The sequence below is a fragment of the Dermacentor silvarum genome, chromosome 2 (assembly GCF_013339745.2).
Source record: "Dermacentor silvarum isolate Dsil-2018 chromosome 2, BIME_Dsil_1.4, whole genome shotgun sequence".
Classification (NCBI taxonomy): domain Eukaryota; kingdom Metazoa; phylum Arthropoda; class Arachnida; order Ixodida; family Ixodidae; genus Dermacentor; species Dermacentor silvarum.
The window spans coordinates 168,945,700-168,971,924 of NC_051155.1; the positions used below are offsets into that span (position 1 = coordinate 168,945,700).

General features: G+C 48.5%; 1 protein-coding gene across 4 annotated transcripts in view; it reads right to left on the reverse strand.

Moving 5' to 3' along the window:
• LOC119441168 (uncharacterized) overlaps positions 1-26,225 on the reverse strand; it is a 43,139-nt gene that overhangs the window by 11,701 nt on the left and 5,213 nt on the right. Inside the window, exons 1-4 of one of the 4 annotated variants that reach the window (XM_037705838.2) lie at positions 24,728-24,901; positions 21,842-21,901; positions 14,813-15,232; positions 8,298-8,530 (exon numbers count right to left, since the gene is read on the reverse strand). In XM_037705838.2, coding sequence (XP_037561766.1) covers positions 8,343-8,530; positions 14,813-15,232; positions 21,842-21,884 — 651 coding nt within the window. In that variant the 5' untranslated portion in view covers positions 21,885-21,901; positions 24,728-24,901 and the 3' untranslated portion in view covers positions 8,298-8,342. Of the gene's footprint in view, positions 1-8,297; positions 8,531-14,812; positions 15,233-21,841; positions 21,902-24,727; positions 24,916-26,225 lie in introns of those variants that run through there. The other 3 variants (XM_049661880.1, XM_049661881.1, XM_049661879.1) reach the window with 3 other exon arrangements.

Sequence of the window (26,225 nt, forward strand, 5' to 3'; positions counted from 1 at the left end):
TTTTCTTACGTAGCTTCATGTTGCTGAGATACCAGTTACATTTAGAAGACAGTGGTAAAAACAGCAGTTCACCTGGCTAAAACTACGTTTGGCACCTGCCGTCAAGAGTCATGGGCGCACCAAAGGAACTAAAACATAAGAAAAAATTGGAGGACGCTTAAGCTTCGCCTTTAAGTGTAGAACGCGAGAGCGTTATCGGGACCCCGTTCACATCGCATCGTTCGCATACAGCAAGTAGGCTTCATTCACTGCAACACTGAACGTGGGAAAGCCAGCTTACAAAGACCAAGCGTATACACAGATCCCCTTAAAGTCGGCTTCACTTTTAAACTGAAATGCATGGCTGGAACGACGTTTTTCCAGGAGCAATATAGGTGGTCTTATATTTAAATGTGAAGGCCCTAGCAGCTTTTTTTTCTTATGTTATTCAAATTCAATTTTTTATTCCATACCTCGTGATAGCAAGCTGATCCAGCTGGCTCATCGTGTTCTTCGAACAGGCCATCCGAACTCAGTAATCCCGCCACGAGCCCTCACAACTACGTTCCTGCAGTCATTCTTCGTGCGAACTGCCCGAGACTGGAAGGGCTTTCCTATACAAACTGCACTCATCTGCGATACAGCGCGCTTTAGGGGCGCGATCTTGTACGCGTTCCAAAATGGAACGGAGGCGGTCCGTTCCATCGAGCCGCACACGATTGGTCAATTTGAACCGTGAGCCGCACACGATTAGTCAATTTGAACCATGACGATCAAATTGACCAATCGTGTGCGGCTCGATGGAACGGACCGCCTCCGTTCCATTTTGGAACGCGTACAAGATCGCACCCTAGATCTACCATCGAGTGCTGACTCATTTTATTGCGATAGCAATTATATGGACACTTCAACCGGATTTCTGCCGTCGGCGTCGCCGTCGCCGTCGTCGTCGCCGTCGTCGTCGCCGTCGCCGTGAGGTTCCGTATAGATAAAATCTTCACCGCGTGCCGTATGCCCGAGCGGAAGCGTGCGGGGACGCGCGCTATCACGGAGAGCGAACGCACTCAATCTGCCACGCACAAGCAACGAAGCGGGAAGCGAGCGCCGGAGGGAGCGGGGGGGGGGGGGGGGGGGGGCACTTCTACTGTGCCAACAACCGCGCTCGTCGCTCGACCGCACGGTCTCTTATCTCTCCCACGCGCAATCAAGGAAGCGGGCAGCCAGCGCCGGAAGGAGCGGGGGGGGGGGGGGGGGGGGGCGCACTTTTCCTCTGCCAGCAACCGCGCTCGTCGCTCGCCGCACCGTCTCTTATCTCCACACGGCTCTGACCTTTATGCACGCTCAGTTTCCGTTGAAGCGATAGACCGCACGTACCTTCGCCCGCTGCTTGCTGCCAGCGTTTTGACAGTCGTTGTCTGCAGTCATTCAGTGTGATCTATTCCTGTTTGTGCGCGCTCACACCACGCTTGTTCATTCAGTTAGTAATAGTCGGGCCACATTTTCCAACGCATGCTACACATGTAATGCTGCCCGGATCGGCAGTGCAGCGCTACAGGTGTGTCCCTTAGCACGCGCGCTGCCCACGGGAAGCGCTTCTCATCAACACCACCGTTTCACACGCGCCTTCTCGTGGTCATCGAGTCTCTCTTCATGTCGGTCTACTTACGCCGCAGCACACCTGCTTACTTAATCAGCTCATGTTTACTACAATTCATATTGCTACCAAAGCCGCTCACCTTACATCGTATGACATTGCTGTGTTGCTATCGCATTCATTGCTTCGCCTTTAGGGCGAAACTGTGACATTTTTTGTGATGTCATCATCATCATTTCCGCCTTCTCCGTGTCCGCCCCTCATGTAATGTCCTGTTGGGACCTTTGAGGTATTAATAAATATTGTTTGCTATTTCCCCGACGCGCGCAGGTCTGGTATAAATGCTGGAAAAGGGGTTTGTGTGTCAGTTTCCTCGTAGAAGAATTAGGTATGCGAGAAAAATGGGGCGGCCGCCAGCGTCCGCATAGCGAACGCGTGATCGCTAGCAGAATACGAATTTGACAAGGACAGCAAAATTGAAGACGTCCCGTTGTATAATCCATGCCTCAAATTTATATATATATAAATTGTATGTATATGTATATGTGTATATATATATATATATTGTAACCAACAGTTACGACAGCCGTTTCTACAAAAACTAATTTATTCTGGGCGAACTTGTGCCCGTCAACTAAAGGTTGTAGACTCAAAACAAAAGCGTCCCTTGTTCTTCACTCCTTCGAACGTTGTTCTCTTCTTTTTCACCTCCTGTCGCGTGCCATTCATCCGAACCTCGAGCACGAGCCACCGGTCGGTCAGCACGTGGTGTGGGTACGTGCGGCGCAGCGTTGCCTTGCGGTGCCCTGCCTGACGCTTATGTTGTGGCGGTTCTTTTGAGACACAGCTATGATGCGGCGGGCGTCTTTTCGTTCTCAGTATGCTGGCGGCATTAGTCCCCCTCCGAAGAAGCATCGTCCCGATGCGTAGAAAAGGCCTAGACAGGCCGACAGTTTTAAAAGAACAAAGCTGAGGGACGGCCGGTGGTATTCTTGGGCACATCTGCAAATTCTGTTATTCAATGCCTTTCGTAGTAAGGCTTCATTCGTACTACGTGTACGACCTCTGGACGAGTCCTGCGTCGTGTGGAGCGCACTTGACCTTCGGGAGTTACCTCGTAGTTTAAGGGACTTAGCCGGCGAAGTACTTTATAGGGGCCAAAATAACGGCGCAGTAACTTTTCCGAAAGACCGGGTGTACGTATAGGCGTCCATACCCACACTTTGTCTCCAGGGTAGTACTGCACCTCTCTTCGCCTTAGGTTGTATCGGTTTGCGTCGACGTGCTGCTGTTGGACGATGCGGTGCCTCGCCAACTGTCGTGCCTCTTCAGCCCTTTCTATGTATTGACTAACGTCAGGGTCGTCTTCGCTGCTGTTATTCACAGGTAACATCGCGTCCAGTGTCGTTGTTACGGTCCGGCCGTAAACAAGTTCAAATGGCGTAAACTGTGTCGTCTCTTGTACTGCAGTATTATACGCAAAGGTAGCGTATGGTAGAATACTGTCCCATGTTCGATGCTCTATGTCCACGTACATCGAGATCATGTCAGCGAGCGTTCTATTGAGCCGTTCAGTCAGGCCATTTGTTTGCGGATGGTATGCTGTGGTTTTCCTATGATCAGTATGCGTTAGTTTCATAACAGACTGCATCAAACGGGCCATAAAAGCTGTTCCCTTGTCTGTTATGACAACCTTAGGCGCGCCGTGTCGCAATACGATGTGTGTGACGAAAAACTGAGCCACTTCAATGGCGGTTGCTGTTGTGATAGAAGAAGTCTCGGCATACCGGGTGAGGTAATCGGTCGCTACCACAATCCATCGCTTTCCTGAGGACGAAACGGGAAATGGCCCAAGTAAATCTACTCCGATCTGTTCAAATGGTACTGCTGGTGGCTGTATTGGTTGCAGAAGGCCTGCTGGTTTGAGTGGCGGTGTTTTGCGCCTTTGACAATCTCGGCACGATTTTACATAGTGCTGCACTGAATTCATCAACTTCGGCCAGTAATATTTTTGGCGGATTCTTGCCACAGTCCTACTAACGCCCAAGTGACCAGCTGAAGGGTCATCATGGCAAGCTTCTAAGATCTCAGGTCGTAGCGATGATGGTACGAGAAGTAGAAACGTCTCGCCACTGGGCTCGAAGTTTCTTTTGTAGAGGACGTTGTTCTTGAGGACATACGAACACAATCCGCGGACAAAAACTCGTGGAACTTTTACTTGCCGACCCTCCAGGTGCTGGATGAGCAGGAGTAATTCCGGGTCAGAACGCTGATGATGAGCCATTTCCGACGTGTTCACAGCCCCAAGAAACGGGAAATCTTGCTCGTATTCAGCAGCAGTAGATTCGATCGGTGCACGTGATAAGCAATCAGCATCATTGTGCTTGAGACCGGACTTGTAAACAACCGTGATGTCATATTCCTGTAAACGCAAGCTCCACCTAGCGAGTCTTCCAGAAGGGTCCTTGAGGTTCGCCAGCCAGCACAATGAATGGTGGTCGCTGATGGCTCGGAACGGTCTGCCGTACAAGTATGGCCGGAACTTGCTGATGGCCCATATAACCGCCAGGCATTCCTTTTCTGTAGCTGAGTAATTTGTTTCAGCTTTCGATAGAGTACGGCTTGCGTACGCAATGACTTTTTCTTCTCCATTCTGCCACTGAATAAGTATGGCGCCGAGACCAACGTTACTCGCGTCGGTGTGGATGTCTGTTTCGGCATCTTCATCAAAATGGGCAAGTATGGGAGGACTCTGCAGACGTCGTCGTAGCTCAGAGAAGGCGTCTTCTTGTTCTTTCTGCCACATGAAAGGGACATCTTCTTTTGTAAGCCGCGTGAGTGGTTCGGCAATTTTAGAAAAGTTTTCTACGAAACGCCTGTAGTAGGCACACAGTCCCAGGAAACGCCTGATAGCTTTCTTATCTCTTGGCTTCGGAAACTTTTCTACTGCCGTGATCTTCTCAGGATCAGGGCGGACGCCTTGAGCACTGACAATGTGTCCGAGAAAGCGGAGTTCGCGAAAACCGAAGTGACATTTTTCGGGTTTTATGGTCAATCCCGCCGTGCGAATGGCATCCAGAACTGCCCTCAGCCGCTGCACGTGCTGCTCGAATGTAGTGGAGAAGACCACCACATCATCAAGGTAAACGAGGCAGGACTGCCATTTCAGTCCGGAAAGAACAGTGTCCATCATCCGCTGGAAAGTGGCGGGCGCAGAACACAGACCAAATGGAAGCACCTTAAACTCATATAAACCATCCGGTGTCACAAATGCCGTTTTTTCGCGATCTCGCTCGTCCACTTCTATTTGCCAGTACCCGCTTTTAAGATCCAAAGAAGAGAAGAAGTGAGCATCGCGTAGTTTGTCCAAGGTGTCGTCGATGCGTGGGAGTGGATAAACATCCCGCTTCGTGACGAGGTTGAGTTTCCTGTAGTCTACACAAAAACGTAGGGTGTTATCCTTCTTTTTGACCAGAACTACCGGAGATGCCCACGGGCTATTGGATGGCTGTATGACGTCGTCCTTGAGCATTTCCTGTACTTGACTTCTTATCGCTTCCCTTTCTTTTGGAGCCACTCGGTACGGGTGTTGGTGCACTGGTCTTACGGGTTCTTCGACTATAATGCGGTGCTTTGCAACGGGAGTGCGATGGACTTTCGATGAAGTAGAGAAGCATTCGGCGAACTCTTTGACCAAGCTCACAATCGTATGTCTTTGTGGTGATGACAGCTCTTGGTCAATATCGATAGATGCGAGCACACTGTCTAAAGTCCCAGATGCTGGTGATGCTGTATCGAGAGTCGATATATCCGTAACTTGTTCATAGCCATGAAGAGATGCTATGACTGTTCCCTTCGCCACGTGTTGTGCCTCATTGCCAAAGTTAGTCAAGAGGACAGCCGCACATCCGTTACGCAGGTGAACAAGGCCCCTTGCCACACATATTTGCTTTTCCAGTAGCAGCCCAATATTTCCGTCTACAAGTCCCTCATAGTCTCGAAATGCGTCGCTCCTTACAATGACAGTCACACTACACCTTGCCGGCACCGTCACGTGTTCATCCACAATACGCAGAGAGGCAACATGTGGCTGTTCCACATCAGAAAAGGTGACAGCATTTTCCGTAGTAAACAACACACGAGATTCTTGCAAGTCGATTATTGCGCCGTTTGCTTGCAAAAAGTCCATGCCCAGGATCAGATCACGGGAACACTCGGGTAGAACAATAAAGCTGCTGACGTACATAAAGCCACTAATTCCGATCCTTGCTGTGCACATTCCTACAGGCTCGACTAAGTGTCCCCCGGCTGTACGTATAGGAGATCCGGTCCAATGGGTCAATACCTTTTTCAATTTTCTGGCGAGTACACTACTAATGACTGAATAGTCAGCACCAGTGTCTATCAACGCAGTCACTTCGAAGTCGTCGATGATGACACGCAACTCAGAAGTTGCGTCGCCATCACTGCATTTGTTCGTCGCGGTGTCACTGCCGTCGTCTCGTCGGGTTAGCGATGGAGGGCCTTCGGTTTCCTGGGCGTCAGCGGCCTTGCCTCCACAGGTCGCTGGCTCTAGTTTTCCCGTCGAGGACTTAGTGAGCGACGCCTCGGTGACATGGAGGATGGACGCGGACTCGGCGACCGATAACGCATAGGCGCTGCCGATCGAGGCTCATGTTGCTGGGGGTACGGAATGTTTCGGCGTGTAGATAAAAATGCTTCTATCTCGTAAGGGCGCTCACCGTTTCGAGGGCAAGGCGCATTCACGGAGAAGCCACGAAGTCCCACTCGGCGATACTGGCATTCCCGATACAGGTGACCAGCCTCGCCACAGTGGTAGCAGAGGGGACGCCGGTCTGGAGTACGCCATACATCGCTTTTACGTGGTCTTCCTTCCGGCATGGGCGGCATACTGCGAGGAAGCATCTGGGGTGTCGCGGTAGTTCGGGCAGAGTCAGCGCGTCCAATGTCCTGCCGTAAAGCTTGGGCGTATGATATCCGCGGCTGACGCTCCGGTTGTGCTAGGGGCCGTACCTGAGGCTCTGGTTCACAAATTACTTGTCGTACTTCTTCACGTACGACATCAGCGAGTGATGACACCGTAGGAGGGCTTTGAACCAGCTTCAATTTCTGCAGCTCTTCCCTAACGATAGACCTCACCATTTCACGTAGGGCGTCGATGTTGCTGGGGAGGGCTCCTGTCCCAACTTCAAATAATGCGACGCTTGCGTCTCTATTGTACTGTCTTGCACGCTGCTGCAGCGTCTTCTCCATCGTCGTCGCTTCTGATCGGAATTCGGCTACAGTGCGGGGCGGATTACGTACCAGGCCTGCAAACAGCTCCTGTTTAACACCGCGCATTAGGTGCCGTAATTTCTTGTCCTCAGCCATGTTTGGGTCGGCTCGGCGGAAGAGGTGGGACATGTCTTCAATGTACATGGTCACACTTTCATTGTTCCGCTGGTTCCTCGCCTGAAGAGCGGCTTCTGCCCTCTCTCTGCGGTCCGTGCTCGGGTACGTTGCAAGCAGCTCTCGTCGGAAGTCGTTCCACGATGATAACGACGCTTCGTGGTTTTGAAACCATGTGCGTGCAGATTCCTCCAGCGCGAAGTACACATACCGGAGTTTCTTTGTTTCGTCCCAACCGTTACATCTGGCGACACGCTCAAACTTTTCGAGCCAGTCCTCGGCATCCTCGAATGTGTCTCCGTGAAAGGATTCTGGCGTCAGGGGTGAGTCAACGACGATGTGAGGAGGGATCTCTTGAGTAGCCATCGCACTGGCTCCTAGGCTGACTGCTGCCGCTGCCCTTGCTGAATCGACGAGAGGACCAAACTCGGGGGCCTCACCTCGTATGCGGCGACTTGTCCGTTGGTGGACAGGCGTTAATTCCGCTGGCTCCAAACTTCGGGGATCCGGGTTACCTTCCCTGGCGCGTGTGGGGCTTGGAATCATACCCCGCACCTCCACCAGATATGTAACCAACAGTTACGACAGCCGTTTCTACAAAAACTAATTTATTCTGGGCGAACTTGTGCCCGTCAACTAAAGGTTGTAGACTCAAAACAAAAGCGTCCCTTGTTCTTCACTCCTTCGAACGTTGTTCTCTTCTTTTTCACCTCCTGTCGCGTGCCATTCATCCGAACCTCGAGCACGAGCCACCGGTCGGTCAGCACGTGGTGTGGGTACGTGCGGCGCAGCGTTGCCTTGCGGTGCCCTGCCTGACGCTTATGTTGTGGCGGTTCTTTTGAGACACAGCTATGATGCGGCGGGCGTCTTTTCGTTCTCAGTATGCTGGCGGCAATATATATATATATGTGTATATATATATGTGTGTGTGTGTTTGGCAAAATGGTGTAAACATAAATTTTCAGTTGAAAATAAAGCACTATTTTAAAAGCTTATTATGCGCAATCGGCCTCGGACGAGGCGAACCGCCAGCCGCGAAGACCCTTTTGTGCGGAGTGCCAAAATTGGACCTACTCTTGAGCCGCTCAACCAGCTTACACTGCGACTATGCTGCGTGTGCCGCGCAGGCCCTGTGACTTCTTTATCACCCTACTCCTTCTCCATCGTGGAAGGTAGCCAACCGGAACTACCTCTGGCTAACCTCCCTGCCTTTCTACGCATCTCTCTATGACATTCAGCATACTTAGAGCATAAGTAATTTATTCGGTCAAGTTGTAGGGCTTTGCGGTCAACAAAGTCGAAGGAGAACAAAAAAATTCAACCATTTATTGGTCCAAAGACATGACCGCCTTGTCGAAAATCATGAAATCAAGTCCTTGAAATACTTGTAGAGCACGTAGTCAAGCAGCTCCCGGAGCCTACACTGAAACACCACATCGTTCGTGTCGACTTGTTCTCCTTTCCAGGTGATGGTGGAGTTCCTGAAGACCACGTCCTTGATCTCGATCACGCCCAAGTCGATCTCTTTAGCTCGGAAGTAGTTGCCTTCTGCGAGCAGAAAAGAGCAGAGAGGCGTTGGCGCAGTGTTTGAGTATTTAGAGAATGCTGCCTTCAAAGAGGTGCAAGAAAGTCGGAAGCCTGCAAATGATGGAACAGGCTCTTTTAAGAGTGCTTACTTGGGCAAGTTTGTTGAGAATATAGACACAGTGAACAAACAGCGCAGACAACAAGAATATAACGGTAGACAACACGGGCACAGACGATCTACTGATAGTTTCGTTTTTATTAGCTACTCGTATGTCATGAATGTTTACCCAGCCCCTTCAACACTGCTTTCATTTTCTTTTGTTATCACGGCCAGATGCTGAAAGTAACATCTCCATTGCCCCGACAAAGGAACATCTCACGTTTGTTAGAATAAAACCATTTTTCTTTGCCTAAACAGAAAAATAATGATATAAAATAATTTGGTATATTGGCATGTTGATGCTAGGATTTTTATTTGATGTGAGTATTAGAAACACATTTCAGGGGTGCTTCTCGTCGCCGTTGATGACGCAATGACCTAGATCAAATTAGTAGTCTCAGTTAAGTTCAGCACGCATGTTACTTCGTTTACGGGATCTCAAGCGTAATTACTAATGAGTTAATTTTGAGAAGGATTGGCCGCAATATATAAAATAATGTACGAGAGGTCACAGCGGCATGCTACGTATTGCCAGTAGCAGAAAACTGAACCGCTGATAAACTCTTTGCTTTAAGCAGTTAAATTTTGTCGATGCAGATGTTAAGATAAGAGGAAAACAGTGGCGCTTACTTGCATGATAAGGGTGGTAGTTCAGTGAGTGCAATGTAAGAAGCATGTTCACTAACTATTAATGCGAACAGCATTCTTTGCCTACTTCAGCCGTTCTGAGTCAAGTCAGTCAGTCCATCCATCCATCCTCTTATGCCTACCCCTTCGTCGTTCTATCGACATCAGTGTTCCTTCCTGATTGTAATCATACTGTCGTCACACAATCGGGATTGTGCCACCCGTCATGCCGTCATCATCAGACAGTCGCTATCATGCCTCCATTGTCAGACCGTCGTGGTCGTGTCATCATCGTCATTCCGGCTTCGTCATCCAACTCGAAGTGATGCCGTTGTCACGCCATCATCGTCATACAGATTTCTTGATAGCCATTGTCACACCTTTGTCATCACACAATCGTCGTCATCCCATTATTTGATGATGTTTCAAGGTCGCGTTGTGAGGTACAGAAAAACGGAGCGCCCCGGGAAAGGGAAACAGCAGCGCCGGAGGAGTGTTCTGAGAAAGGGTGACAAAGCGCACAAGGAGAGTTGAGGGAAAGGGCAAATCGGCGCTGGGGAGGAGGAGGGAAATTCAGCGGTGGCGCCCGTAGAACGTTCTGGAAGCGGCAGCAGCACGCTAGCAGCGCGCTCGCACGCCTTGTATGCGTCACCGCGTGGGCTCAGAGCTTCATTCCACATCGCTATGGGTGAAGACGCACCAGGCGATAGTCGCGGGCGGAGAAGACCGAGAAAGTACGCCACGGCGGAAGAGCGTAGAGCAGCTCGAAATGCCGTTCGTCGTAGCCGCCGTCGGGAGGAAGTGGCTAAGGATGAAGCTAAAGTTCAAGAGAAAGTTCAACTGCTCATCAGCAGAAAGTATACAACAGAACGTTCAACGGCATATCAACAGAAGGTCCAACTAGGCTTTCGCCTTCACATTCTTAGAAAGTTCTTAGCATCCGCCGTCATTTTTAAAGGCTCGGTCTCGCTCGGTCAAACAACCGCACCCAAAACGCCTACATTCTTTGACTGTGCCTGCTTTCACGCGCTGCTACGGGAGCAACACTCATTTCGTCAAACCCCGCAAGCGTTTCCATTTACTCGCTGCCGGTTGCCATCCGTATTGCCCGCTTGAGCAAAAATATCGCAGTTTCGCCCGAAAGGCGAAGCATCAATTGCAATAGCAAATTGGTAGAGAGCTATTCGGAGTAGGGATAGTGGTTTTATCGGCTGCATAAACTTGGACACATTCGCTTTCTAACTGAATTGCCAAGCGTGGTGTCATCGCGCACACGCAAACACGAATAGATCACACTGAATGACCGCAGACAACGACTGTCAAAAGACTGGCAGCAAGCGCAGCCGCTGCAGCGGGCGAAGAATCGTGCGGTCTATCGCTTCAACGGAAACTTAGCGGCGAATGCACAGTGCATACAAAGGTCAGAGCCATGTGGAGATAAGAGATGGTGCGGGCGACCGCCACCACAGCCAGTGCAAGCGTATTTGTTGGCAGAGTAGAAGCTGCTCCCCCCCCCCTCCCTCCCTCCCTCCCGCGCTGCCTACCGCTTTTTTGCTTTCGCGTGGGAGATTGCGTTGCCAGTTCCCCTTGCGCTCGGTTGCAAGATACGCATTTGGGGCCGTAGCACAGCGTCGCCCCGCCTTCCTCCCCCCTATACCCCCATGGCCTTTCGCGCGACAGTCGCGTTTGCTTTCCGCCGTGCGTTGGCTCTCCGTGATAACGCGCGTCCCCCGCGGGCTTTCACTTGCGCATACGGCGCCTTGCGACGATTTTATCGCCCTCGGAATCTATACGGAACCTCATGGCGACGACGGCGACGGCAGAAATCCGGTTGAAGTGTCTATCCAATTGCTATCGCAAATATAGTTACCGGTTTATGGTATTCTGCAGAAACATGGGTTGAAAAGCCGCGTCCAATGGAATTTCCTTCCTCCTTAAGTTAAAGACCCGCAGCCACGGCTGACTTCAACGAAACGCAATTTACACGCGTGCCTTGTAATTTCATCTGCGCACTGGCTCGGGAGACGCCGTCATGGCCTTCAACATAATTTCCCTGACGGCCCCCGTGCGCATTGCTGTATGACCTCGGCGCCACTACCGCTCCATCCAGTACGAAGAAGACTACACATATCGCAGCAAATTAAGGCCTCAACTTCTACACTCTCAAACTGACTCCATCATCATCACTTCTGTATCGTCATCCCATTGTCGTCATACCACCTTCGTCGATCCACCGAAGTCATTCCTTGTTCCTCATTCTATCGTAATCATGTTGTCATTCGATCGTGATTATACCGCCGTTGTCAATGCGTCGTCACACAGATGCTATCATGATCCGTTGACATACAGTCGTCGTCATGCTGTCTGCATCGTCGTCATTCGCGCTTCTTCATTCTATTGTCATACCGTCGTCACCACGTTGTCGTCCTTATACAATCGTCATAATTTAAGAATGGACATCTCATTATCGTCATGCTGTCTTCATTAAACGCCTTTATCGGTCCGTCGATATGCTTCCTTCCTCGTCATTCCATCGTCACTGCGACGGCGGCATATGTATACAGTCATCATGTCTCCATGCTCATGCATGGGCGACCTTGACAAGTGAGCGCCATATCAAAGTGGGATGATATCGGAGTACGTGGCATATAGCCGAATAAACGAAAGTCTCAATTACCGCTACATGTACTGAATAAACGGAACTTCGGGAATATGGTCTGTCACTACGTTGACCGATTGCTAATCGCACTATCATCGCCAGTCATCGACGCTTCTCCGTGCGTCATCAAAATAAAGTTTTGTCTCTCTCTCTCTCTCGCCATTCATCATGAGATGAGTTCAGACATAATTTTTCCAATGTATGTTCCGATGCTCGCTGCGCGTTATCGCGCGCCCTAAAGGACCCTAATAAAGTTTCTCATCCATCCATTCATCTTAACAAAATCATGTCAAACGCAAACTTGGATTTCTGAGCTCGGCTGTGCGTGTTTTCAGGAGGCGGTTCGTCCCTAGAATGAGCATGCATTCTCTTAGAGAGGAAAGCAACGTGCAAAAGTTGCAGAGGATCCCTAAGCATATTCTTATGAGAACTCGAAAGCACTTCTTTTGGCTAGTTTGTTGTTACGGAGGTGTGCTGCACAGTGGTGTTGCCGAGTTCTGTTATAAAGAATAACGTAATGTTACAGTCTGAATTGGGTTTATGTACATGATTTGGTGCAATCAAATTGGTGTCGACCCCACTTTACATGTCCTTTTCTATTTCGTAGTCCAGGCAGTATGCATCACAGGTGTCGGGTATATGGAAGTAGTACGACCGCCACGGCATTGTGGGTGCCGACATTTAACAGTATCCGGTGTCGTCACCGATCCTCTTGTAGTTCCGGTGACGGCGTACTTGCGTCGGTGTACATAGGCACTATCATCGCCTTGCGATTCGAGTAGTAGGTGAGAACATACATCACATCTCGCACCATGTATGTGACGTTGGTGAATGCGAGATCGATGCACGTACATCTCGACTTGGTGATGGCCTTAATGGGCATCTTCGATGTGAGACTGAACTCGGCACTCATGACGGCGAGGAACGATGGGCTAGCTGGCGCGTTCCGATTGAAGTGCCCTACCACCAAGGCTTTACGCCCACACAGCGCAGGGTGAATGTTCTTTCTGATGAAACCCGCCGCTTCCTTCTGCGACTTGCCGGGCGCCACGTACACGCACACCACCACCGCACCGGTGTCTTCGAACTCACCGTCCAACCCGAAGCAGTCCCCGCAGTCCATCGGTTTGAGCTGCTCATTGTTCCTGGCGTAAATTGCCTTCTCGTTGCACAGCACTCACAAACTTGTATTCCTTGATTTCGCGCTGGTCATCGGGCGACATCCACGTTTCCTTTGATGTCTACCTAGCCAGGAAATGCGGCCGCGACTGCATGTGGTTGGAGCCGCCGCAGCAACCCCCCCCAGCAACGGCACCGGCGTCAGTTCCGCTGGGAGAGGTCACGTGCTTTCCAGACACGGCTTTTGTGGACGCCTTTTGTGGACGGCAGCTGGGTGCGCGCTTTGACCAACCTAGCCAAGCAATGCTTTCGCGTTAATATTCTAAGCTGCTTGCAGTGCACGGCCGACGGTCTGTATGTGGCCTTTGCTTTTATCTTGGCGAGGGGGTATAATGCTGCATCAAAGTTCTTTTAGAGGGCGTTATTTCATGGTGCAGCCCATAATATACATATATATTGACGCAAGACAAAAACGGTCTTTAAATAACGCGCGCAGGTTCGTGCGCCCTCCAAGAGGACAACGGCGTATTAGTAAGAACAAAAAAGACGAAGACGTAATGGCACGTGCATTGGCCGCACGCACTCGGATATATGTGACCGTTGTCAAAAAGAAGAGGAAGTGAAGCGCCGCTCGTGACAAAGAGGCTTCTTGATCTCCTGCTTGAAACGCTGCAGCTATTTAATTTATTTACTTGCCGGGCACAAGTTCGCCCCCAATAAATAGTTATCTCAGAAGTCCTTGTATACCATTCGTTACAATATATATATATATATATATATATATATATATATATATATATATATAACGTGCTAATGTGTACCAAAAAAGAAACGGCGAACACTTAGATCTGCTTACGTGTGGGAATCCGAAATCATACCCTTTGTAGACCTCGGAAAGTCATGAACGCGCTCATGAACGCACGCACTAGGCACACCTTTAGTAAGCCTGAACCGTGGAGCGGCCATGGCGTCGGGGAAGCGTTCATGTCTAGCACTCCGGAGGCCTGGGTTCTTTTCCCACCCAGACAGAAACGTACCAGATTTTCTTTTCAGAGCCATTAATTTACTTTGTGCATAGGAAACTCCCCGAGAAATGTGACGTTAAACCGAGCAATTTTTGAAGTTTTTACTCTTTGCGGCGTCGACCATTTTTGGCACCATATTTCGGTCAAGCCGACAGATTTTTGCGCCTTGGGGCATATAATGCTTTCGCGATCAAAAAGGACAACGAGTCCATGGAAGGCTCTTTCATAACTTGTGTTGAAAAATATATTATCTGTTCTCTGCACAGAGAAGCTAACAAAAGAGGAATATGGTCTTTCATTCATTGGATGGTGGTAGCTGTCATCGTGTAACAAAAGAGTTTATCGTGGCAGTGTAAAGGCCGGCAGTGACCGTCTCCTTGAGGGATGGCGTCGCTTCAGTTGTTGAAACCTTGCGCATAAATTAATCGCAACGTCACTGCTCCAGTGTAGGCATACACGCTCCACGCATCGAGAAACGTACTATCGTCACTGACAGATGAGGTACTCTATAAGCCTTTGTGCACGAAAATGCCAAAAAATACGGGCACCTGTTACAACGCCACTAGAACTACGTGTGTAAGTTTTCCACTACTTCGGAAGCATACGCTACCTCCAGCCGGTTGAGGACTCCAGGCGCCTGATGCCAACAAGAAGGTTACGCAAGAGTTTTGTGCACCCGCGAAACGTAGCGCGATTGGAAGTGGAACACTCACCAAAATCTTTCTGCAGCGTCATCTGAATCGGTCCTCCGGCCATGGTAGCCGTCATGGATCCTGCGTCGATGACATGCAGCGGATGGCTCTGCTGGCGGTTCTTTTCTAGGCTCGGGTCCTTGACTCCCACGCGCCAGCGGTAGCGTAGCTTGAGCACCACGTGGTCCATGTCACACGTGGCGCCTGCCGCGTCGCCGATCTCGAAGGCACAGCCGCCGAACTGTCGGAGTTCCTTGCCCAGGCCTATGATGCGTCCGGCGTAGAACTCGGGCCAGAACCACCACGACGAGTTCCATATGTAGAAGTTTCTAGTGAACTCGACGCCGGCAGCGTTGGCGATGACGTCGGATAGTGCGTCGTCCTGGAGCACTCTGTCCACATTGACGTTGATGGACAGTGCAGTCGGAATGACGGTGATCGCTGCGCCGTGAAATGTACATATGCACCAACTCCGCAGATTAAAGCCTTCTGGTGCACGTGAATAGTCAATTGTCGAGGGTGCTTATAAGCATTGCAAGAGTCACAGAAACTGCCTACGCTAAACAAAATGAGAGAGAGAGAGAGAGAGAAAATAAACTTTTATTAAAGAGCAGACGACGGTGGTCGTATCCAGGGGGGCGGCGTACTCAGTCCAGGAGAAACAAATATATAGAGATATTCGATTTGTGAGTCAAACTAAGTCACCACAGAAGCTGAGGCTACTGAGTGCTACAGGAAAAGCGAAAGTAGCCACAAGCAGGTTTACACTTAACGGGTGGTCCCCCATTTTGCGCTACTAGCGAAACAAAGCTAAACCAGGTGCCGACGGGCGATCTTTAGTCATATCGAAAGTGGAACTAAGATTCTTCTAGCCACGGCGTCATCAATGCTGATCGCCAATGGTGCGATGAGGAGTCGAAAATGATTTATAGGAGCGTCTTACGCATTCGTGTGTTCGTGAGCGTCAATGACAGTTTCAGTCCTCACAAGGCGCCGAAAGGGTGGTAATTGTTTTTATGCCGACGTTTTTAGGTGTGCTAACGTGTTCGTGCGCATCCAATGAGTATTTCAACCGTTTCAACGTATACGAGCTGTGCCCGAATGAAAACCCCGGAATTCTGGCATATATCATCTGAAGCCACGCCAATTTAAACCACTTACATTGTGAGCCGCTTCTGTGTTAAAAAAGGCGACATGTAGGTATTGATGGCTGTACATTCATTCCCCGATATCGAAGGCCAAGCAAGTTGATCGGTGAGAAAACACAAGAACGTGGAAGGGCCGAGGTAAAACGACGGGTAGGCGATGTCTAGAACAATATTCACGACCAGTGAAAGAGTCAAATTAGAAAACTTTTCCTCCACAAAGTTCTTTCCGTATTATACTGATACCGGAGGTCTGTGGGAGACCCACATCTGTTGCGTTACGGCGCTTTCCGCATGCTGAGCGGCATTAGGATCTACTGCGGGCAAAAAAAAAATTGAGCGCACACTTGGATCGTGGGTATGATAACTATTAATTGTGAATGGCGGGCTCAAACAGGAAATACCATGACGTCAAACGCTGTCGAACATGTTATCCATCGGAAGGTCATAACGCGGACACGCGACACAGGTGCTATGTACCACAAGACTATCAACCACTTTTGCGGTTTTAATGCCATCTCCATCACCTAATTGGCATCACTTTGCGACGATGATGCGTCTTTTAAAAATTCGCCCAGGTTGCGCAGCTCGCAATCAGAGCTACAGCTTCGGACAGTGGGCTGGGCCATAGGGATCGCCGAAGCACAAATGTGCCCGGCCATATAGAGCGACCCGAGGGCCCATTGTCGTCCTGCTTCCTTTCTCCTGCTACATGTCCTGCTACAATACCTCAAGTCGACAGGTCTTGGCGACCATGTGCAGACTCGGTGCGAAGCTTCAAATGTGCGTGAAACTGTGCTATCTCTCTCTCCTTTCTTTTTTCATCCCTATACCCCCTTCCCCCAGCGCAGGGTAGCAAGCCGGACATGCGTCTGGTTAAACCTCTGCCTTTCCTCTTGTATTTCTCTCTCTCTCCTCCAATGGATTCTAAAGAAATGATTTGAAATCAGCCCTCAGACCTTGCGATACCTACTGCCGACTTCTGATAATGTACCTTTCGACATGTTTTTCCTCGTGGGAATGCACAGTTTGTTAAATGCGCGAATGATGGACCGCAACGCGGAACCAGTTTCACATATGCAAGGGCGAATTTCATCCAGATGACTGTGTACGTAAAATATTGTTACGTAGGAAGACGTAGACGAAAAGCTATATACAAGTATATTTACAAGCAAATGCGCCGCACTTGGCCAAAAGGTAGCAGCCCGCACTAGCTAATCGTCGTCGTCGTCTTCACACTGCTCGCCTCTTCATCATGGCAAATACTATTCCGTTACAATATGTTTATGATGGACTTGGTATTCAACCGAACTGGTGCCGCATTCTGGTGAGGTGCTTATCCTCACCACCCTTCTAAAACGGAACCAGCATTACCACTTCAAATATGAACAGTTCTGTGTGTGATTGTCATTGGGCCCGCCATTCTATGACTATGACGATTAACGGTGGCGATCGATGTTTCTTGATGTGAAAGGCGCATATGATGATGTAGCGCACCAAGCAATCCTCGATGCTTTGACCGATGTGGGCATTGGTGGCCGTGCACTGCGCTGGATTCACAGCTATTTGGAGGATAGATCCTTCTTCGTACTTACAGAAGATGGAATGACATCCCACCATGTCACCAGCAAAGTTCTGCCACAAGGCGGAGTGTTAAGACCGACGCTCTTCAACGTAGCACTGCTAGGTCTTGTTGGATCATTGCTAAGGACGGTCCATATATTCATCTACGCAGATGATGGGCGTCCGGCGTAACTCATCCGCAGATACGAGTGAGACTGCAGAAGTCGGTCACCTAAACGTTGTCTTATTTGTGTATGAAAGGCCTAGAACTATCCTCCGAAAAGTGCCAATTAGTCGCATTTCCGCGCAGTACAATGACTTCATATGTTATACGCATAAATGGAGAAGTAATTGCTTACGAAACAAAACACCGCTTCCTTGGAGCTCCGTGCGCTTGCTAGCGAGCTTACGTTAGCCCACTGGAATTCAACAGACTTTAAAAACCAGCGCATCTGTTCCCTGGATCCTGAGCTGAAGCTCCGCCTTCCACATGGCTTACCACGACGGGAGGTAACTCTCAGTTGTCGCCTATGGCTTGGAGTAGCTTTTACCAACGCGTACTCCTACCTTATCGGAATGGCTACAAGTCCAGATTGTGAAACTTGCGGGTGCAAAGAGACGATAGCACATCTTCTGTGTGATTGTCGTCGTCGTTTTAGTGCACAAAGGAAAGTCCTCAGCACCAGGCTCAACAAGATTGACAGCCATCCCCTTACGGAAGCCAGAATTCTTGGTCCCTGGTCCCAGCTGACGTCGGCACGAGCTGCTTTAAAAGCGCTAGAACGCCTTTTTAACAGAACAGGACTTAGTGACAAACTATAGAATGTGCGAGCTGATGCGTTCCCTTTTCTTTTCTTTTTCTTTAATCTTCTCTTGTTTTCTAATCTTTTCTGCCCTTACCCCATCCCCCTGTGCAGAGTAGCCGACAATGACCTGGTTAACTTAAACTGGTTAACCTCTCTGCCTTTCACCTCTTATTTTCCGTCCTTCCTTCTAGGACTATGTACAATTTGTGCATGTTTTATTGCATTACATGTTAATGTAATAAACACCATGTAAGAAAGAAAAAAAAAAGATATGACTAGCGCAGTGACTAAGATACCTGACTTTGAATCGAGAATCGCAGGCTCGAAACTCGTTGTCGCTAGATTCTTATATTGATGCGAATGCGCAGCGGACTGACCGGACACTGAGTTACTCGCAACCGATCTTTCATTAATAACTTGTTGAGTATAATTGGTACAGAACATGAAGGTTCGCAAACGTGCAAGTATAGTACACTATTATGTCGACTCGTTCTGTCACGCTGCAGGACAAATAAGTATAGCAACCGGCCAACGTTTCGATCATGTTGCAGTTCGTTTTGTTTGATACGTTGACGATCAATTTCGCAATATTCACCGCAAAAACATCGAAATTCCTGGGATACCTTAACTCGCTTTAGTCTATTATGCACAACAAGAAAATTATGGCATTGCCTGTAGGAACATTAATGATGAACATGCCGCAAACGGTCTTTACAAGCGCTCAAAGCATACCAACGTATGTTTTAGGGTACCTGAACTTTCAATTGGGGCACCAATGGTCAGCGGGGGTAACGCGTTTTGAACGCTCGACTTCCGGTGGTACAAGAGCGGCGCATCCTTTGCCGCACCGTCATTAATTGGTTCGTGGCATCTACCGGTTGATAATTTTCACGTTCTATAGGATTTCCTAAAATCAACTGTACTGCAAATAGCATGCTTCTAGTCCTTGAGCTGGATTATTCAAAGAGGTGGACATTACTTGCACGAGAAATAAAAACATACTCAACTAAATCAAAAACACTAATTAGCTTTCTCATTTAAGGCACACATTGCATTTCACGAGTGACAGCGGGTAAGTTGGCACGGCCTATTGCCTTAGAATTAATTTTCAGGATGACACCAATTTCGAGATACTCATCGCCAAAGTGTGCCACAAATTACATGTGCTTTCCAGTTACTTTTGTGCTTCAATGCATAAAAGGGCGTTTTGTTAAAAAAAGTAAGGTTGAACAAGAGTCCATTTTTACCGCTAGTTTCAACGCGCATATCTAGAAACCCATGCAATTCTCCAAATTTGTTCCAAATTTGTACCCATGCCTTGCAAGCTCACCGGCAACAATTCGTAAATTGCAATATGTACGTAAAATAATGAATTCAGAAGTTAAAAAATAAATTTCTGTCAATAGGTTGATGACGTGTTTCAATTTTTTGTGCTAGTTATGTCGGCCTCTTTGAATAGTACACCTCAAAGACTAGAATTATGCTATCTGCCACACATAACTTTTAAAACAATCTATAAAACAAGTATGATTACACCGTATATGCAGTGTACCGCCACGGCCGGACCGCATAAGGTACAGCTGGTGTACAGCGAGCACTCGCCTGACGTCATCTACGCCATATTTCCTATTCACAGCTTCCACAGCGCTACTAGTAATAAGCCGAATCGAGATAAAGCGCAGATTTTCACCATGCTGGCTATGCCGACCTCGATGACGTCAGTGCACACCCCATGGGCACAGATTGCAACGCTACGTCCTACAGCAGTTATACTACAGCTCTTAAAGATCAATTGATACATTACAAATACACAGCAAAACCAAAACTTAAAAATTGACACAAGAGAACCTTGTCGATGGTTCGCTTGCACCAAACTCGTATGCACAATGGACAAGCTTTAGCGTCCGGTTAACGTGAACACAGCCTAAGAAAACTTGCTTGGCCGTCACTGCAGATAGCGCATATGAGCGTATATATACGAAAGGTGAGCAGCGAAGGGACCAAAGGACGCATGCGCGAAAATATCGGTGCTGAGTACGCTAATGAAATGCAGCAGTGTTATTAAGCCTTCGATTGCCCCTATGAGAAAGGGCGATTAGGCTCCTGGACAGAGCCAACTGAGTGTGCGACGCGATAGTCCTACCGATGAGTTAGTTTGTCGCAGGGGTATATAAAGTGCTCGTAGTTTCGTACTGTTCCCTTCGTGGCACATGCACATGTCTTCACAGCGAAGGCTGTGACGACCGAGATAACGCTAAGACATAGGGAACAAGCAGTCGCAGGAATGGTAGTAAAGCTGTTATTCGCAATATTTGTGCGCTGCCCGAGCTATTGCGCCTTGTGTATACGAAGTAAAGTTTCTGTCAAGAGTTTTGAAGCTACCCCGTGAGTAACAAGTTGTCTCGCCGCAACGAGCTGCGGGGCTTCTGTAGCTCACGTGGCACTGTAGGAAGCGCACGAGAGTGGCAATCAAAAAGTTCCCTTTTAAACTTTTTGTACATAAGAGCCACGAAATTCTTACAGGGTACCCAGCAAAAGACCCGAAGTCAAGTTGATTCAGCCACAGTCTCAGCGGCTTAGAAACCTTGCGCGTTTGCATAACTAGAACTGCCACAAGAAATTTGTTGCTTCTACTCCCTCGTTTCATTTTGAAGTTCACGATTACAGCGTGAGGAAAAGTTGAGGATCATGGCAGGAGGGAAATTTCTTTTGGCCAGGCTTTCCGGTATGGTCCTATGCGCACATGAAGCTCTACCTCAAGGGGCATTCCAGCCCTGCGAGAAAACTAACGGCTGCAGGTGTGGCCTCTGAAGCTATTGCTCTGGGTAGCGCATTCACAGAAAAGGAGCCAAGTCACTGTGCGAGTGTGTGACATCGTCATTTGGCCATGCGTTCAAGTCGCATGCTGCAATGCGGGCACTTCAGTTACTTGGAAAGTGTTGGGGACAGTACTAGTAACTTGGAGCTTCTGGCGGTAGCTTTGCACACCGCAGCAACAAAAGCAGAAGACTCCACACACACGCAAACATTTGTTGTTCCACGTCTTCTGCACCACATTTTTTCCTTGTGCTCAAAGCACGACAGCTAAGTAGCATTTAGCCATATCATCATCGTCATCATCAGCCTATATTAATGTCCACTGCAGGACGAAGGCCTCTCCCTGCAATTGTTTTTTCATGAGGGAGGTAGGGGCCGTATACTGCACCAGGGAGGCCAATTCCTTTTCTGGTGAGGGAGTGCCTTTGTTGAAGCTTAGTGGGCCTTCCTAATTTGGTTGCACCTTTACTAGCACAGCCCCACTGGCTCTCGGCATTTTTCTTTTTGCCGATAAAATTAACCTGAAAATGTAGTGGATTGATTTAAGATTCGAACCTACTACCTTTGGATTAGAGGCCGAGTGTTCTACCTCTGCTCCACGCCACCACCCCATAGTACACGTTGTTAATACACGGGCGTTGCTCGCCTTGCGCCAACAAGGCCCGTCACATCAAGTGATTGCTCGTTGAGGACCTCTATAAGGTAGAACAGTTACTCACCAGTTGCCGCTGCGGCGACGAGTAGGGGCCAGCGAAACGCCATCGTTGTTGGTGTTAAACCTTTCGGAGAAGATATGTGTCAAGAAGTGAACATGAATGCAGTTTCAAGTATATCGGACATGCCAGATTTATTACGCGGTACCTTTTTTTTAACTCTTTCGTTATCGCGCCTATAGACATCGGTCAATATGATCAACAGTTTTTTTTTCTTGTTAAACAATTCAGTAGGAGTTCTATTAGCAAGAACATGCATCGTCTGGAATGACGACTGAACTATTGCTATTTGTCATATTTGCCAATTTTCGGCAGATTGGAGAGCCTGAAAAAATAAACCTTCGACTGGAGGTATCGTCGAAAGAAGCATCCAGTGATCCTAACACTTCTGTAAAAAGACGCAAAATTTGCGCTTTGGTCGACTCGGCAACATAAGTTTTAAATGGCAGTAGCAGTGAAGACACAGATGCTTCTCTCGGGTTGTCAATTTTCTGATCGGGCACGTAGCTGTTTTAACGACGTCGCGAACAACGGTAGACGCTCACGAGTGCGTGTTATTTTGATAATTGGTTTGGAATGATATCAAGCGTAACTTTATTTTCTCCAATGTGGGTTGCTTTTATCCATCAGCGCTTCGACAGCTTATGTACAAATTATTACGAGCAATCCTTCGCGTCATGTGGAACTTTTACTCAAACAAAAGCACGCAGTCGATGTCAGACTGACCTTCGATGGAAGCTTGACTAACAGCCTAATCTCTTACTATTTGAACACCGCCTCTGCAAGCGCCAATATTCATTACTGCACAATATTGTGCAACGCTCCACATTACTCTAAAGCACTGCACAGGAATTCAACAAAGCACTTGAAGGCTCCACTGCCAGTTTAACGTGCACTTTCTAGACCATCCTGCTTGCACAGTAAAGCTAATCGAATGCACTAATCAAGCATGAGGACACTTCTGCCTGCTCCCTGATTTGACAACCATTGCTTCGGGAGCCTAAATAATACAGGTGCCTGCTGCAATGAGTAAAAACAAGTGCTCCCTTTACAACAGGAACTTACTAGTTTTCACATTTGAGGAGATACTGCTTTCCGGCATATCATGGGCATCACTAAGGCCAGTATTGGCGCCAAACAGCTTCATAATAACTTTTTTGCGTGGTGTGACTTACAAAAGTTGGGAACTATAAGCCAGGAGCATACCTTGTATATTTCAGATTTTTTTATTACTTTCCCCACTTATACTAAAATAGGCAAATTATTACTTTCATTCATGTTCCTTGAGGTGCTTCGAAATTGCACGTAATTTTCAAAAGTTGTCTGAGCAATTATACTGCCATACATCCATTAAAGACACCAGTGATCAGGCTAGAGTTTCATGTACCGCAGCATATGTTGCAACTACTACGTCTTGAAGTGAAATAGTTCACAAAGCAGGTTCGCCAGGAAGTAAGCAAGAAAGCTGCTCATTTTGCAGGCAAAACACTTTTTGCTCGGGGCCCTACGCGATCCGCCGCCGAGCCGCTACCGGACCCGGCGGTGAAAATATCAGTTGGCATGTCTCGAGAACACGATCGGCAGCTCAGCGTTTCCTTTAATTCAATTGTAGGGTTTTACGTGCCAAAACCATGATCTAATTATGAGGCACGCCGTAGTGGGGGGCTCCGGATTAGTTTTGACCACTGGTTCTTTGACGTGCCCCCAATGCACGGGACACGGGCGTTTTTTGCATTTCGCCCCCACTGAAGTGCGGTCGCTTCGGCCGGGATTTGATCCGGCGACCTCATGCTTAGTAGCCCAACACCATAGCCGCTAAGTCACCGTGGCGGGTACAGCTCAGCGTGCTCAAGGCAAAATTTTGAAAAGCGGAATGTCATCTGACGCTGTGTACGCGAGCCAAAACAGTGGCCTGGTCCTTCGTGTAAATTCATCGATCACAATACGCAGTGGGGGATACCGCGTTAATATGCGGTGTACATGTCTGTTGCGTTTACCAAGGCAGAGTCGCATGCCTCTGGGCAGACGAGCAAATAACCCTGATACACCTATGCGGAAATTCCGCGAGAACGCACGTAAATAAACTAAAAATAAAGCTTTCCTCGAGTAAAGAATACGATGTGGAATAATGAAAGGCAGGGCAAAAAGGTGGGTTACGTTAATCACCATACCTGTAACCCTAGCCCTATGGCTAATCATAATATTGCCAAGACTGACTTCAGACCAATAGCTGAGCAACATTTTGGAAAAAGAAATCACTTACGTATGCGTGTTACGTCTTAAGTAAATCAGAGCTGAGCATCTATAGGGCTACGCGAGTGCAAGCTTGTGTCAAAGCTCGTTGGCAAATGTAATACCACTTCAGCGGTTCTCTTTCGGCCGGAGGGAATGTACGTGTGTGTTCCTGCCGTAAACAGGTAATGTATGAGGCCAACTTACGAACAGGAAAGAGCACTTTATAGGCTTTCTCATAGTTTCGACAACTCACGCAAAAGTTGTGTCGCTGCACTGAAAAATAAAGTGTTCACGTCGGCAATCTATAATCAAGACGGTGCTAGTATGAACTTCATTGGGCCTGCGAGACACCGTCGTGAGTAACCAATTAGCTGCTACGCGGGTGTAATCGAAGTCAAACCGCAATTGAGTACTCTTTGGCTTACTAAATTGTACTCGACAATTTAGTAAGCCAACGCGTTTGTGTTCGCCTGATTTTAGAGGAGAAATGGACCATTGAATGGGCTTTGCTGTGCCCGGTGCTTTTCTCGCCCGTGCGGACTGCTCCTTTTCCAGCACGGATTCTCAAGTGCATGATCGTCTGGCACCTAAATAGGGCCACGCACCGCGTAGGGTAGATAGCATGGTGTCATGAAAGGATCGGACGGCTGGACTTACCTTGTCGTCCGGAGCGCTCTGTGCTTGGTGGCAGCTAGCACGGATATAGTGGCACTGACAGTAGTTCTTTACGGAAGTGGGAGCCACAAATGTCGCACCTGCGCCGATGACGTTGATCGACGAGAGTCATAACCTAGCCAACACGCTTTTTTTCTGAAGTGATTTCGATGATACCGTCTGGCGATATGCTTCTCGGAGGATTATATTTATCTCTGTCAGCGTAAACAAGCAAAGCATGCCGTATAACATTACGCATTTGTCGGAACTGACTGGAAGCGCTTCAAGTGACGTTGCACGTTGCTAGTGGCGCATGCACCAAACGTGCTCAAATAAGATAACGCTAACAAATTATCGCGATAGAAGGTATTGCCAGCACTGCCACGTGCGTTTAAGTTTTGATCGCGCGCATTGGTACTAGCGCTTTCTTATCGCTTTTCGGTTTTCGCGCAGCGACACGCGAGTATATCTATTGACCCTTTTCGCGGAGCAGTTTAATTTAGAGAAACGAGATGGCGCTTACGGCGGCGCGCCATACGTCTCCTCAGCGACCGCGCACGAAACGAAACCATTTCCGCTTCTACCTTGCTTCTGTGCGATCAGCTGTCGGAAATGCGACTGAGTTATCGCTAACGCACTGTGCTCCATTCACTCTGGTTTCAATCATGTGGATTGAAGACGTGTGCAGTAGTTTGCTGCAAAAATAGTGACCTGCATATTAAGGAATATAATGAATATGTGGGGCCAAGTTTGCTGACCGCTGCTGCAATTGTCCGTACGTGTTTCCGGCACTTCGAGATGTACGGCTCGCCTCGAGGATACACAAATTTGCTCATCCGCCTGCGTTGTATTGCTAACCTTCAAACAAAGGACTTCGGCCCCGGTACGTCGGCAAGAGTGAGTACTGCTCGTTAAACAATAACGGGAGTAGCGCCGCCTCCTGTCATAGTAGATTTCGCGCACAGTATTTACGCACATCTACCCCAACCAGCACGGAAACTTACACCCACTCTTTCGCGAACGTGTCAAGAATAAGTGAATGGGCGCACACTTGAATATATGCGCACTATATACGCACAATAAGTGACGGTACTACATCGATAGCGCACGATTGGTCAAAGCTGAATGTTTCGTGATGGTCCACAACAGTAATTGAGTTACTCGCGATGATACGCATTTGCTACAAGGTATTTCAATGTGCAGAACAGCTACGTTTCAAGCCTTGAGCGCAGCAAGAACAAATCTATCGGAACTGAGCACACCCGCGAGCGATTAGGTAGAAAATAATCAGATAGTGGCAGCACCGAGGAACTTCGCTGTGTCAGAAACTGACAAGCCGTTGCTTCAAAATATTTGCCAAAAAAAGTACAAAGAGCAAAACACACTAATCCTGATTCAATTCATGAGCGGAATGTTTGGAAAGCTTGAAATACATTTTTAGCCGGCCCGCTTTTAGAAAAAGTTGCAGTGGCTTAGCTCGGCTATGCCAGGATATACGTAG